The 18,646-nt window shown below is 40.8% G+C and overlaps 1 protein-coding gene across 2 annotated transcripts; it reads left to right on the forward strand.

The window, feature by feature from the left end:
* The first annotated feature begins 1,346 nt into the window (after positions 1-1,346).
* On the forward strand, positions 1,347-18,040 carry scarb2a (scavenger receptor class B, member 2a). Of its 2 annotated transcripts, XM_061038452.1 has the most exons (13): positions 1,347-1,857; positions 6,530-6,687; positions 6,891-7,038; positions 7,368-7,562; positions 8,515-8,606; positions 9,382-9,501; positions 9,931-10,109; positions 11,617-11,735; positions 12,072-12,145; positions 12,274-12,325; positions 12,420-12,572; positions 13,841-13,888; positions 14,215-18,040. In XM_061038452.1, exons 1-13 carry the CDS (start codon positions 1,735-1,737, stop codon positions 14,344-14,346), a joined length of 1,593 nt encoding a protein of 530 aa, XP_060894435.1. In that variant the 5' UTR covers positions 1,347-1,734; the 3' UTR covers positions 14,347-18,040. The 2 variants fall into 2 exon arrangements, with proteins under 2 accessions (XP_060894435.1, XP_060894436.1); XM_061038453.1 differs by lacking the exon at positions 13,841-13,888.
* Positions 18,041-18,646: the final 606 nt, after the last annotated feature.

The raw sequence follows: 18,646 nt of genomic DNA on the forward strand, positions 1-18,646 counted from the left end.
CAGGGCCTAATATGAATGAAGATATCTATCAAATTGAATTTGGTTAGAGATTTCACACATAGAATAAAATAGACACTTTCAGCTGTCCTGGCTTCTAATAGAGCTTCTTCATTTATCGACAGACACATCTGTACACATTGCAACAAAATCCTGTTTCTAAAAATGCATGAGTTTAGCATGAATGTGTCAGTGCCATCAACTTATTTCTGTTTGGCTGACAACATATTTTATTGCTAAATGTGTTTTAGATACATCCTATCTCGAGGTTTAACCTGGATATGTGGACTGTAATGATGGCATTCAAGCTGTCATGTGGCTCTTAGGTGTTTTTCTTACATGCAGAGGACTAAAGCACACTTATTTATGTGGCAATATTTAGTGGTCGTGATGATCATAATGCAAACTATGAATCATCTACTTTTTTCTGTAGTTCAGCGACTAAATCATCTGACTATGGTTAGAGTTGTTTCCTCATCGACCACATAATATCATCTCTCTCTCTCTAGCAGAGCCGAGCATCATGTCGTATGTTCCCCCTTTATAGTAGCCCCGCCCCGAAATCAGTCGATCAAATTCAACATCGCACTCGCCATGCTCTGACCAATCAGCGCGCAGAGGGGGTGTTCTCGAGACGGTGGTCCGGGTGGGCAGCAGCCAATGAGAGCCCGTGCTGATCGGACAAAGGGCTCGCGTCAACGATCGTTGGTCGCCTGAATGGCGCATTATTCATGTGGACGCTGCGCTTATTTAAGGAGACGCGATGAGGTGAGAGCGGAATTCTGTATAAAATGTAGCGGAACCCCGGCATCTTCATCAGTGTGTGTGTGTGTGTGTGAGTGTGTGTGTGTGAGTGAGATAAATGAATTGCTCTTGCAAATTGTAACACTCGATATTAAGTGTTCAAGTAACATTATAAAGCATTTCCCCTGAGCACGTGCGCCGGTAAGCTCATTAGAAAGTAGCCAAGTGCGTTACTACCACCGGCGCGTGCACGTCCATGAGCAACCTTGGCGTTAATTCATTCATAATCCTGGCTGTCTGATATGTTGTATAGTTAACATATTATCTCGAATAGTAAACCACCGGTTAAAATGTGTAAATATGGAAAATCAAGATATACAAAATAATGCATAAAAATAATGCATAAAAGTACCGAATAAATTGCTATATCCTATGTCATATAGTTCTATTTAATACTGATTATATTGTTGTTGTAGACCGTGATATCAGCCATACAAGCAGAGTCCCCCTGCCCTTTTTCTTTTGCACACACCCACCGCCCATGCAGCCGCCCAAAACGCTGCTTTTCGCCTGACCGAGTTCATTAATACGTAGAGGAAGAGGAGGAGGTGGACTCAGCTCTTCTTATGCGTCCCGATGTGCTGAGAGCTGCTGTTTCATTTCACCTACTGCCTGCGAGCAGCCTAGTCATTGCTCCGTCGGTTTAGGTTTGACCTTTGGATCTTTTGATGAAAACTGACATTTTTTTTTTTATACTCGATTTGTGTTGTTAGTTTACCCAAAGCCTCACCGGGGAGAGAGAGCACTCCAGGGCGGTGAAGAGAGAAGTTTAAACCCCCCAGCTACTTGCGCGAGGAGACGTCGGATATCACGCCTCCACACCGTTATAGTTTGATTTTTTTTTGTTTTTGTTTATGTTGTGTGGGGGTTATCGTTAACTTCAGTGAAGTTTTATCTGCCAAGAGAAAGGACACACATCATCCGCCCGGCATCATGACTCGGAGATCCTGTGCCATTTACGCCACCGGGATCGTGTGCGCTCACCTCCTGATCGTGGGGATCGCCCTGGTCGTGGCTCAAGTCTTCCAAACAATGATTCATAGCCGGCTAAAAAAGGTGAGTTATACCCTTTTTCAACCACTCCCCCCCCCCCCCCCCCCCCCTTTCATCGTCTGTCATATTGGAGGGGCTTTAAATGTTAAATATCTGCAGTGGTCAGTCGCCGCTTTCCTGCATCTTTCTGATTCGTGGTCACAAGATGTTCCCGTGTGTAAATTGTCTTAGTGTTACAGTATACTCTATTGTGTTTTTACGGCGTTTTACATCTTCAGCTTCAACGCGATATTACTAAAAGCCTTTCCCCTTCGTGGGTCCGCATGATCCGAGGTTGTGCGGCGTGTAAGTCCCATTACATGCTTGTGCTGCTTCAGGGTTCTTGTTTGAGCTTGAATTAAAGACAAGCGTGTGTATTTGAAACATTTCACAAATGCATAACACGCTTTGCTTTGAGCTAGATGGAAATCCCCTTTCAGTCCTGCACGGGGGAAAATAATGATTGTTTGACTTTCAGAGGTGAGATTATCATGACCTTACCCCATATAGTGGCATTTGTATCTCTATGACACCCCGTTCACATGTAGACCGCTGCTTATCTGCAGCCTGAATTGGGAATGATATGAGCCATTTCCCAATGATTCTGTCATTGAATTGAAGGGACTCTGGTAAAATGGGAAAATGACACCATATGTTCCCTCTCCTGGCTGATGATACTAAAGCTTTTTGATAATCTATGCAGCTCTGTGCGCATGACCCGGTGACACATTTCTGTGTCAGGCTCAATATACTGACTTCTTGATGTGGTTGGTATTCTGAGGAGTGTTACCGGTAGTAATAGTAGAAATCTCAGCCAGCAGGGACGTGGTGGGTAAAGGGGGGGGAGGTGTCCAGCCAAGTCTTGAGTTATGGGGGAAGGGAGCCTGGATGAGTGGACAGTCTCTGACTTAGTGAAATATCTATTTAAATAGCTTGAATGATAAGAGGGTGTGTTGAAATAGCTTCAAAATATGAAAAAGAATAGAGATAAAAAGCACCCGTATGCAGGCTGCATCAAAAGTAATCTCCTCCCAAAACTCTATTTTGAGTCATCATTCGTTCACAAATCAATCCAAGCTTGATCAACTCTTACCCCGAGGAAACTCTGTTCAATTAAGTTATTTTATTAAGCTAGTTATTCTTATGTAAAAGTCATGTCATAAAAAAATGCACAAAGGCAAATGACATAATATTTATATCTTGCCTGATGTGGATTAAAATGTATTCTGTAATAATCACCACTTCAACTAGTGGACGTGCAGTGACGCGGCTACATTTCTAGTGACTCTTGGCCCATGAGCGTTGAGTCAAATTAAATATTTCATTTGAGTTGTTCGTTACTGTAGTTTAAGTTATGTAGTGTAATGGGGTGGCGGCCCGGGGGAGTGGGGGTGTGGGCAGCTGACACCCTATCCCCACCCTGCACTCCTACTGCTGACCTCTACCCTGTAAAATACCTTACATTCCTGTACCAGACATAACCCCCTGTGTTGACTGCTCTTTGAAACTCATTATCTGTACTTTTAAATCTGTCTGCTTTTTCACAAAGTCGCCCCTTGCACACACACACACACACACACACACACACACACACACACACACTTCTTAAGGAGATGAAAAAAAAAAAAAGTCAAGAGCGGCTAAACATGCTCGTTGTCCAAGTCTGGGACTGGCAAACAGCTCCCTGGCTGACACGGTTTCCCCCTCCTGGAGTTAATTTTAGGTCTGGGTCTCATTTATGTCTCATTCTGAATCACGACATCCCAGGGGATCCAAATTAAAAAGAGTTAGCCAAAGTTCACCAACAGGGGACATAGTTCTGATGTGGCTGGCGATTACATGAAATGACAGCATAGCTAATCCTCTTCCGCCACGGTCCTCCCGTTGAATCAGGCGGGCACGGTCATGCAGAGCCCACTCCAAAAAAAAAAAAAAACGACCTGTGTGAATGCATCTCTCTCTCTGTCTTTCTCCTTGATACTGATTAAGCCTGGTTGTTTTGGGACAAGTCAAAGCTGCCTCCAGGATACAGACTCTAAAAGTCTCGTGAGCTGGGTGTGGAGGTAGGCAGAGTTAGAGCCACGTGAGGAATTTGACAGAGTTCTAGGGCTCCGGGGCATAATTTTTAGCCTGGGAGCAAAGTCGCAGGGCTTTTGTTGTTGTTACAGCCTCGGCCTATCCCGAGTTGCTCAGACAAGAAAACCTGACTAAAGACAAACACCCACACTTATGCCACTCCTCTCAGCACTTTTCAAGGCAGTATAACTGATTGAGCTGAAAGCGTTTAAGAACAAGGACATACTGGTGCATCAGAGTATGTGTTATCTTTAAATGTCGTATAAACACACTCGTTAAGTGCAGAATCTGCAACCCAGGAGGCATTTATTTAACCAAAACAATGACGTTCTTGTTTTTTGGTGACGCCTATTTCAATTTTTACTGTCTTCTACAAATGCAGATGAAAGCAGGATCTTGTCTCAACACACCGAAGCTGTGCCTGAAGTTGTTTGGCTAAGGCACAGTGCGCATTGGACCAGTTGTTTGGTTTCCTGATCTTTTGAAACCCTCCAGCTTTTTTCCTGAGCAAGTGAAACGCGCTGTATTTTTGATTATGCTGACTAACGGCTCCACCTTGTCCCACACTTGTCTTTTTGTTTGTGACTGATCAAGGTTTTGTGGGGGATAAATTATGTTCATATAACCTCCACGAAGGCCTTTCCGCAGACCTTCGGCCAAGGTTGGCAAGCACAGATTTCGTTGCTCTGAATGCAGCCTGTTTGAAAAGTGACAGTTAGCGTTTTGTTTATTGAAGGGGAACAACTTCGGTCACTTCTGGTTTGAAATAAAAGTCTTACATACTGACTTTTCATTATTGGCACACGCTTCTGTTGCATTACCTGATTTCCCTTCAAATCCTAATTAAGAGACAGAATCTACAAGACTCAGGAGAATCCCTCTTCTTAAATACTTCAAGGTCCTTTAAGGTTTTCCTCTGCTATTCTTCATTGATAATAGATATACACAGCTCTGACGTCAACGCTGCTGATTATTCAATCCTTTAAAATAGTATCATGAAAAATAACGTGATGGAAGCCTCGTGTCAAAAATAATGTAGGCACTAGAGCTGTAAATATTGGGTAACAGATATTATGGGGCAGAAGAAAAAAAGCAGCGTCATACGGGCCTTTTGTCAAGTTTATGCAAAATATGTTCACCATCCATGTAGAAAGATCATATTCAATACAGGGCAAAAAAAAACAACAGTATTTCTGACAATGTCTCTACTAAGGTATTTTCCCTCCCAAAATTGGTATTTTAGGGTTCTACCAAACAGGGTAGCTATTTACTTTCTTAAAGAGCTGCTACTATTCTGATATTCCTGTTTTTTACATTGGTAGGTTTGCTGCTTCCTGTTTTTATTTATATTTTCAAAACCAGAAGACAGCTTTTTTTCACATCAGACAGACTAAATTATTAAGAGATAAAATGAGAAACATACAATAAATAGATTTGGGGGGAAAAAAAGTCCTTGGAACTTGCAGCCATAAACACCTTAAATCGTTATTTCTGAGGCATATATGGAAGACCGGTATGACTCATAAACAGGCCAATTAGCTTTTTGAACTTTCTTGTTTCAATGGTTATTTTCTGTTTAAAGCAGAGTATCAGGTAGTTTGAAATCTAACTATCACAGGTTTTTGTAAAGTAACAAAAGAAGAAATGGTTTAACAAAACCCTGGTTAACAATTCTATACTGAAAACAAAGCGTTTGAAGGTTGTATGCTGTTACCCAAACAGGAAGAGCCAGCCACACCCTAAGTCATATTTTCTCAACAACATGTCACGGCAGAAGACAATGTATAGCCTCTCTCAAGTGCACATCACCGTACTCTGGGGACAGAGAGGGTTTTCAGGAACTCAACATGAACAGGATGTAAACGAAGTGGGTAATTTCTCCTTCCCCGGTTTTAAAAATATGCCCTGAAGAATGGAAAGAGTTTGTTTTTTCTCCTTGGCTCTCTCCTTCAGTAAACACACTGTCTGTTTCTTGTACAGCTGAAGGTTCTAGTTAAAGGTTACATTGCGCATGTTCAGATGTGTGGCATCAAGGCTTACATCACACATGGCTACTTAGCTCTGACTTCAAATCTAAGGCTCCCCCCCCCCCCCCCCCCTCATGAGCACGGTCCAACAACAACTACAGCACTCTCTGTGGCTGCGTTGTCTTGACCAGCATATTGTGAATACAACCACTCACCTTTATTTTGATTGCTAATGCTGCAGAAGTGCTGTGTCTCATTATTGCAACACATTTCTGGACTGTGTGGGCTGAGTAGTAGCTGACAGTCAGATTCTTGTCTAGGCTTGCTGAGGTCAGAGACAGAGTGCAGAAGATTTTCTGCCTGTCCTGATGGGTTTTCTTTTTCAGCCATGAAGGACTTTTCTCTGCCTCTCTCTGAGTTTTTGGGCGCTCTTGGCCTGGCACCAGCTCCTTCTTGCAGAAATGTGCCATTTGCGCTCTCAGATGGCCCTCATTCACAACAGCAACAGAGCTTTGAAAACAAACATTTGAATAAAACAGTATGCAACATAAGTGTAAAAGTACAGCCTTCCAAACTAATTAATAGCCCACCAAAAACACTGTTTTTAAGCTGTGCCCTCAATCTGAAATTTTATGTTCCTCTTTTCTACATAGGAAATGACTTTGACTGAGAAGAGCCAAGTGTTCGAGGCGTGGAAGAATCCACCTCCACCTGTTTACATGGAGTATTACTTCTTCAATGTGACCAATCCAGAGGTGTTTTTGGCAGGAGGGAAGGCATCTGTTAAACAGATCGGACCCTACACTTACAGGTAGGTGGGAAATGAATGCCCCAAAAAATGTGTTGGGGTAGATCTGCAGCTGTGAATCAAAAAGGAACCTTGTTGTCATTGTAGCCGTGTTGGTAAAAGTCCTGTTTAAAGCACACCATCTTCAATATGTTTCTCACAATAGTATGAAATCAAAACAAAAAGACATCTGGACTAAATGGCTGATCTCTCTTTTTCCACACCAGGGAATACAGGCCGCGGGAAAACATAACCTTCCTGGAGAACGGCACCAAGATTTACGCCCTGAACCCCAAAAGTTTTGTGTTTGTGCCCGAGAAATCAGCTGGCGACCCTGAGGTTGACATCATCAGGACCGTCAACATCCCATTTGTGGTAAGACATGGCGTCTGTAGGATAATGTTTGTTATTATGACCTGCAGCCGCCAGTTAATCTTGTCGCTTAGGTTAAGTCATATGATTGGCATGTGTGTTTTTCATTTTCTCTCCCACACATTAGGATTCCCCTAACACTGTCCAGGCAATTGTCTTCTTTGTATGTTCAAGATAACAACATGTCACAACAAAAGTAACTACAGGGATTTCAGGCCAAGGCAAACAAGCCCAGTGAACTTAAATGACACAATAAGGACATTTTCAAACGGGAATTGATTTGTGTGCCAAATCGCTAACCTTTTCATTCTCTGATTGTGTTCCTTTCTCAGGCGGTGATGAACGAGCTGAACTCCTACTCCTTCTTCCTGCGAACTTTTGTGTCAATGTACATGAACAGTCTGGGCATCGAGATATTCATGACCCGCACTGTCCACGAGGTCCTGTGGGGCTTCAAAGACCCTCTCCTCTCAAAGGTCCACTCCTTGAAGCCAGAAGTGGACGAATATTTTGGGCTGATGTGGAAGGTGAGAATTTAGGTTGAGAAACTCCCAACTTGCTTGGGTATTCCTGAAATCTGTTTTGAAATGCGAGCTCGATGTTATTTAAGTGCAAAAACCTTTAGAAAGCTCTTGCATGTCAGTTGTCAGGGGTTACTAAAAAACAGACAGTTGTGAGTCTGCTATAACGTCATCTAAGAGAAGTGAGAATAACCACATGCTGACAGACGATGCTTGTACTTCCTGTCAGTCGAGCTACGTCTGCAACTTGGCACAGCTTGACGTTGACGGCACACGGCTTGTAATCCTGAGTGCAGCATTTTGTGTTTCTAAATATAACTTTTAGTCAATAAGTTCATAATTAATATTATCACTATTATCGCTGCTGTTACGCCAATGGAGGCTCGATAAAGTCGATCTTATCATCTCTTAAATGGAAAAGTAGCTATTAGAATTTTGCTTCAATCTGAAAACATTTCCAATCACTCACAGCTTTCAGTCTCGAAAGTGTGACAGTTAGATGCGTTTTAGTTACACATGATATTAAACTGAATGTAAGTGGTATTTGGACTTTAAGTCATGTGATGGTAAAAAGGTTTATTTTACAAACATTCAGTATACAAGTTCATAGATCAAGTATTCTCAACCCAAACAGGCAGATTATTTGATACAGAAATGAAAACATTCTTACACCCTTAAAAGTAAAAAAAAAAAAAAAAAAAAACCCTTTCAAATATAAATGAAGTTTTATCTGAGGTCAAAAAACAGTGTCAATCCTAAATTTATGTTTTTGTGGTCTTCAATCAAATTCTGTGAAGAGACATAAAAAAACACTATAAGCATGCTTATGACAAGCATTTCTTTCACATGATTTTTAAACATACTGTCTCTGACTCTCTACTGTACCCTGTATGGTCGTCCATCACAGCAGCGCTCTCTGAACCTCGTGTCTCTTGTTTGTTTTTTTTTTGTTCCATAGAAAAATGGCACCCATGAAGGAGAGTTTGTGTTCCACACTGGTGAGGAGAACTACATGGATTATGGAAAGATCGACACATGGAACGGCCTGAGGTAAAGACTGGGGCAGATATCGGACAGCTTGAAGTGTCTGTTGAAAGACACATGTTTTATTCCTTTCCCCACTTCCCTTAGAGAAAGAAAACCACTTGCCAGCGTCCACTATCTCCCTGTCACGATGTCCACATTTACTGTGTTCATCATTTGTATTGGTGATCCCAGAGGGGCAAGGCTCTGCCCCCTGGTTTATCTGTAGGTCAAATCAAGATGTGTAGTTTTCAGATCCCCTTCTTACTTCAAATGTCATTCCCACCCAGAAAAGCCTACAAGACTCTTTGCTCTACAGACTAAAAAGTTTTGTTTGTACTTTGGACTAAATCTTTGTTGTTATTGTGAAATATTGGATGAATGATCAACCATTCCAGCCTTTAACATTTCAATAAAGAGAAACTTAATGTGCTAAGATTATATTTGTCACCTTTTCAGGAAAAAGCCAAACATTACCTGAAGTTCAGTTTCTCAAATCTTATTATCTGAAGTTTCACGTGGCCCCCCACTTCAGTTAAATAAATCACTTTAGGCGTCGAGACTGATTTACAGACCAAACATTTTATGATGTAACCATGGAATTGTGACTAAAGGTCCCGACTAAAAACTTTTTTAAATGGCTCAGAAGACTCAAAAATTTGAATCAAATGAATCAATCTGTTTAGATGTGGAACAAAGGTAGTGTGGTAAAGGGTACACTATTTTCTTTGTATTGTGGTGGAGCAGAATAATGAAAATCAAAACTCTAATAACATCTTTTTGTCACTTTCTTGATCAAAAGGGAGATGTCATGGTGGTCCTCCAACCAGAGCAACATGATCAATGGTACAGACGGAGCGGTTTTCCACCCTCTTATAAACAGGAACGAGCTGCTCTACATCTTCGCTGCTGATCTCTGCAGGTATGCATGTGTTGCCTGTGCATTTTACCATTTGTTTACAGTCAACGCATCCTGGCAGGGGTGGGGACCAGAACTTACAGCGAGGTTTGAATTAGGAAACTGCCAGCTGAGTCAGACACAACGTGCTTACAAATCCCCTGATAAGGAGTTGAGTTTGTGGGGATTACAACTTCTGATAAGGCCATGGTGAAGACAAACACTCGTGGGAGAGGAAAGAGCGTGACATGCACACACTTGGAAGGTTTATGGCGTTATTATAAAGGAAGTCATACCAAATAATAATTTGTCATAGGCCTAACTGGATTAAAGATTAAAGAAGACATATACTCTTCATCATCAGATCTGTATTTAGAGTTTTTGACATTTTTTTTTTTTTTTTTTTTTACGATTTGAGTCCCTGAAGTAGACACTAAGCTTGTATCTCCATAGGTCGATCCATCTGGCCTACGTGAAAGATGTGGAGGTGAAAGGCATCCAGGCGTACCGTTTTGCCCCTCCTAGTGACGTCCTGATGAGCCCCAAAGAGAACCCCACTAACGAGGGCTTCTGCGTGCCTGCTGGAGACTGTCTCGGCACTGGGGTGCTCAAAGTCAGCGTTTGTCGAGAAGGTAAGGGAGCACTGACCCAATTACCCAACACAACCTACCTCGCCAAACTGGCCCCCGTGACACAATCCCCCCCCTCTAAAAAAATGTCCTTTCAGTCAGACACCGCATCCTCTGTCTGGGATCTGACATTCCCTCTGTTTGAGCATGCCAGATTTTTACTCGATGCGCGGTTCAATGATTAACTGTGCTGACTGTGTGTGGAAGCTATTGGAGTGTTTTATGGTGGTCATTGAGTGGAGTGTGATTGCTCTGATAAGGCTATCTACACCGGCTTTTACACAGGAAGACAATGTGGAATCACTGATAGATATGCTACTGTAACCACTGAACTCTGCTGTTTGTTTAATAGCCATACAGTTTATTTAATATCTTTTTTTGCAGCATTAATGGAAGCAGACACTTAATAAAACTGTCAAAACAGTTTTTTCATTATTTTATGAAGGGTTTTGCTGTTCTTGCAATGCTAAAGCCCGATTGGCTGTTGACATCAGGCTCTCTGACTCAAACCAGACCAACGCGCCTGATTGGCTCAATTTATGTGATGCTTCATTGAGAGCCAATCAAAACTAAGCCCTGTTGTCATGTGTGAAGTGGTGTCATTCTCTAAGCCCCCTGACTCAGAATGAGCTCTTAGCACAAAAAAAAAAATCAAATGTGTTCTAGGCTGCAGAGACTTGTGTATTTCTCAGTTTTGAGTATTTTTAAGACCTTTCTTTTTAGTAATATTACTTATAGAAAGTAAAAGTGAACTGTTAGTCAACAAATAAAATCTTAAAAATCCACATTGTCAAAGAAATTGTGTTAGAATTGTCTGGTAGTATGGTTTGTTAGGGGATTTCTTCATTCTTGTGATTTCAGAAAATTTATTTTTAAAAATAAAATATGAAGTTGTTCTGCTTTCTGCAGGGAAAATGTTTTTGCTTAGGTCCTTCATAATTAACAATAATAATAATAATAATAATAAGAAGAATCCCTCTAGCAAACATGTTTCTCATTAAAAACCTTCTTATTTAACATTTGTGGAGGAAATTTCAAATGGAAAATACAAGTAATCTAAATATACTGTGAAAGGGGCTCTTAGTGCTTAGAGCATGTGTCCCATATACAGAGGCTGTAATCCTCATCACAGCGGCTGTGGGTTCGAATCCAGCCTCTACCCTTTGCTGCATGTCATCCCCCACTCTCTCCTCCCAACATATCCTGTTTTTATCTCCAGCTGTCCTATCCAACAAAGGCAAACATGACCCCAAAAAACTTAAATAAATATGGTTTAAATACTAGGTTTTCACTGTGTCAGCGAATCTTTGTTTAGAATAAGTGCAACCTGAATACATTCTCCTTCTATCTATGTGGGCTAAAGATTTACTGTATATGTACTTTTATCTCTGCAGAGTACCAGAGTTCTTCTTATCTCATCTCACGTTTCTTCTTTTATGGTTTTCCAATCGGAGTCAACTTAAGATGTGAACAATGACTGACTGATTATTTTTCCCCCTTTCCCGTTAAGGTGCTCCCATCGTGGTGTCTTTCCCCCACTTTTATCAAGCGGACCCAAAGTACATTAATGCTGTGGAAGGACTCAGCCCCAACAAGGAGGAGCACGAGACGTACCTGGATCTGCAACCGGTACGTCTAATCAATTTATGATCCATGTGGAGTGATTTGAAGCTGAACTTTGACTATTCTTATCTAAATGAGAAGAGCTGTTTTGATTCATAGCATACGCCCAGCTTGTTTTTGTTTTTTTACAGTACAGTTATAACACAATGTATTCTAAGACGTACCGTTCTAAGACTTTGTGAGGGAGTTTTTATTTTTTTAAAGCCAAATCAATCTTCACTGCAGGTTAATTAAATCATCCAGCCTCATGGTACCACAAGTTTATTTTACAACATATGATTATCAAAGAGTTTCTAAGCTAAATTTAAATTAATGGAAATCTTTTTGGGATTTTGTTTTCAGACCACAGGAGTTCCAATTCGTGCCTGCAAGAGAGCTCAGCTCAATATCATCCTGAAGCGAGTTCAAGGCTTCCCGTAAGTCCAACTTTGCTGAACCCTGACCCAATTCTTTGTTATCACACTGTCCCAATTTCAACCACATGTTGAGTCAGATGTCCTCCCTGACCCCCCCACTCATCTCTCCGTCTCTCTCTGTATTTCAGCAAAACCAAGTTCATCAATGAGACCATTTTCCCTATCATGTTCGTCAACGAGGTAAGGATCTCATCCAATGCAACCTCAGACAAACTGGTTCTCATGACCGTAAATGAAGCACAGATCAATAATCGCCTCTCTCTGGCCTCCGCAGACGGCGACCATTGACGATGAATCGGCATCCCAGATGAGGACGCTGCTCCTCATCGTCACTCTTGTGTCAAACTTCCCCTTGCTCATTGTGGGCATGGGCATCATCCTGCTGCTGGTGCTCGTCATCTTGTTCTGCCGAAACCGCCAGAAGAAGGTAGGAGCTGACCCCTGTGCTGTGGACTAAACTGTAGTATTAATCTACACAGTAAACCCAGTTTGAAGTGTGTGCCACCCACTGACTTTAGCTTCACAGAGTAAACCAGAGCTAGACTCCTAATCCATAGATGGTAGTAGTGTTACGGTAAACGCTGCAGGGTCTGTGCATGGTTAACATTTTCCTGAGCTGCTGCAGGTTAACTAACACCAAAAAACTACATATCAGTAACTAACACTGCATGTTTCCTGCACAGCAAAGCCAGCATGAGTGGTTTCCATAAATCGGGATGAATTGTTGTCTGTGGGTTTTTTCCTTTTTGTAATTGTTTTCTAACTGCCGATCCATCTTTGATGAGTCGCTGAATCTTCATATTGAGGAAGAGAGCATTTTCTTTAGTTCCTTTTTCTGTTCAGAGTAACTCCGAATTGAGTAGCAAAGTGCATTGAACTAGAATAGTCCTGAGATTGATGGACAGCACGTTAGCCTCTTATCTCTAGTGGGTTGTTGAACTCAGATCCTGCACTACTAGAGAACCTCCAGTTATTTTACTTTAGGTTATCCACTGTATGAAGACACATGCAACATGTGAAAGGAGTATTTCAATATTTTGGGAAATACCTGCCTTTTTATACTGACAAGTGTGATACACCTAGTATGCATCTTATTCTAAATATAAAGCTAAAGAAGACAGTTAGCATAAAGAGTAGATGAAATACATGCAAGGCTCTGTCTGAAGTAAAAAAGAATCCAAAATGTGTTGTTTGGCTTTTGGTTCAAATTAAACAACAATCTAATTAAACATTAGATAATCTGGTAATCACAAAGCAAAGTGCAATCATTTGCATTTTGTTACCTTTGAACATACAATAACTAATCTGACTGTTTCCAGTCTTTATGCTAAACTAACCCGCCTCTAGTTGTGATTTCACATTTCTCGTTCAGACATGGGGCTGGTATGGATCTTCTAAAAAGATCGATCTGGATTCTTGATAACTCTCCCATGAGTTTTGCGCACAAGCCTTTTTTCATTTCTCAATTTTTTTTTTTTAGAGATGATTTTTCATCAAACTCTCTGAGAAATAAATAAAGCGCATTTCCCAGAATGTGAAACTCCACTTGAACAGACACAGTTAAAGTTTAGAGATTTTGCTCGGCGTTCAGAAAATGTTGAAAACATGCTTAATTGCAATGTAATAAGTTGTTGTATTAACCATGTTCTAATTTTAATTTTCTGTAACCCCCCCTTTTTTCCTTTTCTGTTTTAGAGCGAAGTAAAACGTATTGATTTTACTGAAGCTTTTCATTCTTTTACTGTAAGTCTTAATTTTTGCCTTGTTTGCTATTCTCCTTTTTTAATTTGTTATCCATCATCTCTGGTTATTATCATTTTTAATTATCTTTGTGGGATATTCCCCTTTAAGTTCTTGCTTCACAGTGTTGATATTTTAAGCTACATTTTCTGTGGTGGTTGTTTTTGTTGTTAATTGATGCATTTGTAGATTGCTGTGGTGTACTGTGAACATTTCAAACATTTACTCCATTTGAATGTCATATTCAATATAAAAGCATATTTGGACATCATGCCACTTCATTAGGTTGTACTAATGTCTTTCTATCCTTCTTGAATTTCCTGGTCCAGACGGTGAAAGATGACACAGCGTACACTCAGGTCAGCGACAAACCCGACGAGCCGTCAGAAACTCCTGCCAGCCAGCCGATGAGGAACGGCTCGTACATTGCCATGTCTCCAGTGGAGGCCCAGAAGTGTTGATCGAGGATCCTCCTCCCATTGTGTGGAGCTCAGGAAAGGGGGCTGGGGGAGCAGCACATGGGTGTTACATTACCACGGGTGGGGGGTTTGGATACACAGAGGTGTCATTTTGGCGGGTGGGGGAGGATAGGTAAAGGGGTGGGACACAAGCCCCCAGTAAATGTTTAGTAAACAAAGACAATGCTCCCCTCATCTTAAGACTTTCTGCCCTCATCCTACTCTACCTGCTGAGCATGGCCCTCACTGCCTGCCGTACTGCAACACAACCCGCACTCACTCTCCACATACTTTCCGTCCTGGTCGGCCCGAAAGATGAAGGGACTCTTGGTGGGCTAGGCTGGGACAAGCCTTTTCCCCCTTTTATTCTTCCCAGGGAACTCGGTAGCAGCATCGATGTTTCTGTGTTTTGCAGATACATGAACTCAAAAGTGTTCATAGTTTTCACCTGAACATCAGTTGATGGTGCAACCATTGTATTCTCGCTCTGCATAGGTTCTTGTGTGAGGAGAAAACAAGCCAACAGAATTACAATTCCCCCCCCCCCCCCCCCCAAACATAAAGATGAATCCTTTACCAGGAGAAAACACTGGGTTCCCTGGCTCAAAGGATAAAACATTTTTTCAATAAGCATATCCTTTTGTGAAGAAGAAAAAAAAAAAGACTGAGCCAAACCATTTGATGAAGTTTTGCCTTTTTGTTCCTAAGAAGAAGAATTAGTGAAACCACCCAGACGCAAACACACACCGACCGCACTTCAAGTATCAGTTAGTAAATGTGTGTGTACCTTTTGATAAAAACGTCACTGTCTCTGTATCTTGATGCAGGCACAGTGTACTGCGATGTACTTGTGATATTGAACACACCCTTCTCTCCTTGTTTTGTTCGGCTTCACCTGTTTTTCCTAGAACACTAGTTTAAAAACGGAAACTATCAGAGAGCACAGCGACATTTCCAAGTCATCACTTGTGAAAGTTGATGTCTGAATTAGCTGTGAAAGGTTGACATTTCACCTTTCTCTAGGCTTTATCACACGTTTAAAGCAAAAATGGAAGAAAAAAAACCACACCCACAAGAACTTACAAGGGAGACTTGAACCTGCTTTCTGCCTTATAACGGTTCAACGTGTTCTTATTGTTCATGCATAGTTCAAATAAGCTGGAAAAACTCTTCTGTCATTATTGTACATATGTAAAGGGGAAATGTTGAGATACCTCTGACCAAAATCCAGCAAGCAGTCCTTCTAGGTGTGCTGAAAGACACTACAGTTGCTCTGGTGTCGACCGCTCCTGCACGTCTACACTGTTGCCGATTAGCAAAAGCACAATTTGGATTGTTAAAACCAGTCCTCACACAAGGCGACCATTTTCTTTGTCCTACTGTTATACATATTTACAGGTGATCTGTCAAAGACACTGTCAAGTTCTGTGACTATATAAAGAAAAAGTGGAATACTTTGGGTTTTTGAGGGAGCCTTGTGTGCACCACTCGCTGCTGTGCAGTCATTCAGTTTGCCAAGGAGCTGTAGACATTCAGGCAAAACAGAAAAAATTCAGCACACAGCACTTGAATCACTGTTTGTCTTATGTTTTATGATGTATTTTCTTTTCTCAGTCTGCCACACTTGCTAAAGAGAAAACAAAACAAAACACAGTAGTTACAATGGGAAGTGAATTTAAGGCCATAATACTGTCAACATGGAGAATTCCCTGCACTTTGCCTGGAAAATTGTGCCCTTTTTTTTTTGTCTTGTGTATGTTTCTGTCCTTATTGTTTCAATGCAGGTGGTCCATATGTTCAGTACATTTCAATGGTTTGTCCTCACTAGTATTGGTTATGATGGATGCTGTTGTGAAAGAGACACACATCCACACCTCTGTGTTACTTGCTTTTCAGCCCACGGAGTGTCTTCTTTTTTGATATTCTTTTGTATTTGTTATTGCTGCTAAAAAAAAATGCCATAACCTATGGACTTGTATTTGTATATGGTGTATGAACAACCATTTGCTCGTCTTCAGGTTGATCCACAGGGTCTCAATTCTTAGACCTTCTGTGCTTCCAGCCCATTTAACACCTGAGCACAGAGATACAAAGCCCAAAGCTTGCTGCCATTTATTGGAATTAGCAGTTAGTTAGTTATCAAACTTTAACCACTCATTCCGCTGTTAGCAGACGATTCGACCGTATCACACGTATCGTTGGGGTTTATTGTTGGAGGAGTAAACTTTTTTTTAAGTCGCTTGAGGTGCACAAAAAGGGTGAGCAGCTTCAGCACCACCTCAGCTAGGTGTCAGAAGTCAGTGATTCTGGGATTATTAACACTGTGGTGGAGTTTTCCTTTGAAAGTATTCCTTTAAATCAATTCACTAAAGGCCTTTTTATTCCACCATTTGCACAGGCAGCCACCGCCTTGTGCAAACTCGTAGTCCATCATTAGCCACCTTTTTAAACTTGAACCTGAGAGACCTTAATCCCTGAGTCCTGTGTGTGTGTGTATAGTGTCTGTTCAAACACACACCTGAGCCATCACTGTCTGACTTCTACTATTCTGACCTTTGAGTCCCGATCTATCAAGCCCATTGGCTCGTCCCTGCTTGACCAAAGATAACCCACATAGATCTACCCCATCGCCGTGTTTACTCTCTCTGCGATAATGGCTATGCCACATAACCACCGCCTACTTTTTCATTTCCTTCTTTAAAAAAAAAAAAAAAAAAACGTGCCACCAATTACATCAAGTATTTGAAGAAGTTTCGTGTGAGCTTGAACTGAAATGCATGAGTGTATGTGCCTTCTTACACCAAGGCAAGAAAAAAAAAAACATTTCAATGTCGGTAGTTTGAGGAGTATTGCTTTTTTTGTCGCTCAATGCAAGAGCGAACAAAAGTAGTCCATGTTCCTTGCGAGCAGATCTCAGTATTATGTAAGACAAAGCAATACAGAATTGTGTGAAATTGTTTTTAAGGGGCCACACAATATTTATGGTTTTTGTTCTGAATTTGTTTTTTATTAGGTTCACTTGTGTAGAAGTATTTCTTTTTTCTGTAAATGATTGATTTTTAAAAACTAATATTCAGCACATTTCATTTGTATTATTTGGAAGTGAAAAAAAAAAAAAAGTGTAAAATCTGGTCCAGTATTTCACACTGGAAGCTGTGGGAGCCCTGTAAAATGATGTTTGTAAAGAGTGTTCATGAATGGTTGAGTTTGTTTGTGTTGGACGAGTATGAGAACTTGTGAGAGTAAAACTTGTGTTTGTGGAGAAAATGCACCATTTCTATCAAAGTGGAGTGATTTATACTGGAAGGCTGATTATCTTGATGACTGAGTAAAGTATTGATGCTGTGTACCTATCTAGATGAATGAAGCCCTCCTTCAGGAATGAGCACTTGTGCCATACCATACTTTTAATTGTTTTTGTTTTTTTCCCCCTTAATTTCGATCTTTGGTGTAACAACTGCATCTCCCCGTTTCAATTTTCTGAAGTCACTAACAGACCTTTCCTCTTCAGATATACTCGTTTGTTTTGCTGCTGAAAATGACAATCCTTGTTGTCATGTAAGGTGCAAAATGAATTCAAAGTAATATCGATTTTTAGTTTTGATAATTTACACTGCACAAATGTTTCTACAGTGCTTTTGTAAACATTTCTAGTGTATTTGCAGAAAAATAAAAGTTGCTATCAAGTGCAAACGAACCCAGTTGTCTGGTGTCTTTGTGTAAGTTAACGTGCCAACAAAGAGGAACCCGATCACTCGAGTGTTTTTACAAGTTCGTTATCATCCAACAGAGACCTCTTTTTGTTAAATTCAATCTTTATTGAATATTAAACTTGAAAGCCATTTATCTAAAATGTGATAAACTTCTAATTCCTCTCTCTGGAAGTTTAAATCCCTGGGAGGATTTTTGTTTTGTTTTACTGGTTATGAAAGACCAAAATTCAAACTGGTGCCCCTTTAATGACCCACAGGAGCAAACAACACAACCTGCAATGAACAAGATTTATTTTTGATATATAGTTTTCTACTTTTTCCACAGCAAAGAGTCTGGATAGAGACATATGACTGAAAAGAACGCATCTTTTCAGTCAAATCTGAAAAGATGATTGTACAAAAAGAAGAAAACCCTTTCCCCACAGGAGTTGTCAAATCAGATACAAACTGAAATTCCTTCACAGGAGCTTTAAATAGAAAACTTGTTTGGTAAAAATTCCAGCAAATAAGGAGAGAAAAATAATTAGCTTCACAAACTCAGAGTCGCATTGCTGTGAAAACCAAAAGTTTGTCAATGAAAGTCAACAATG

The sequence above is a fragment of the Labrus mixtus genome, chromosome 5, assembly GCF_963584025.1.
Source record: "Labrus mixtus chromosome 5, fLabMix1.1, whole genome shotgun sequence".
NCBI classification, from domain to species: Eukaryota; Metazoa; Chordata; class Actinopteri; order Labriformes; family Labridae; genus Labrus; species Labrus mixtus.

Excerpts from the sequence above, each read along its gene's own strand:
- scarb2a (XM_061038452.1), top strand. The coding sequence starts at position 1,735 with ATGACTCGGAGATCCTGTGCCATTTACGCCACCGGGATCGTGTGCGCT. Across the intron at positions 12,326-12,419 it reads CTATCATGTTCGTCAACGAG|ACGGCGACCATTGACGATGA; the intron begins GTAAGGATCTCA and ends TGGCCTCCGCAG. Across the intron at positions 12,573-13,840 it reads GCCGAAACCGCCAGAAGAAG|AGCGAAGTAAAACGTATTGA; the intron begins GTAGGAGCTGAC and ends TTTCTGTTTTAG.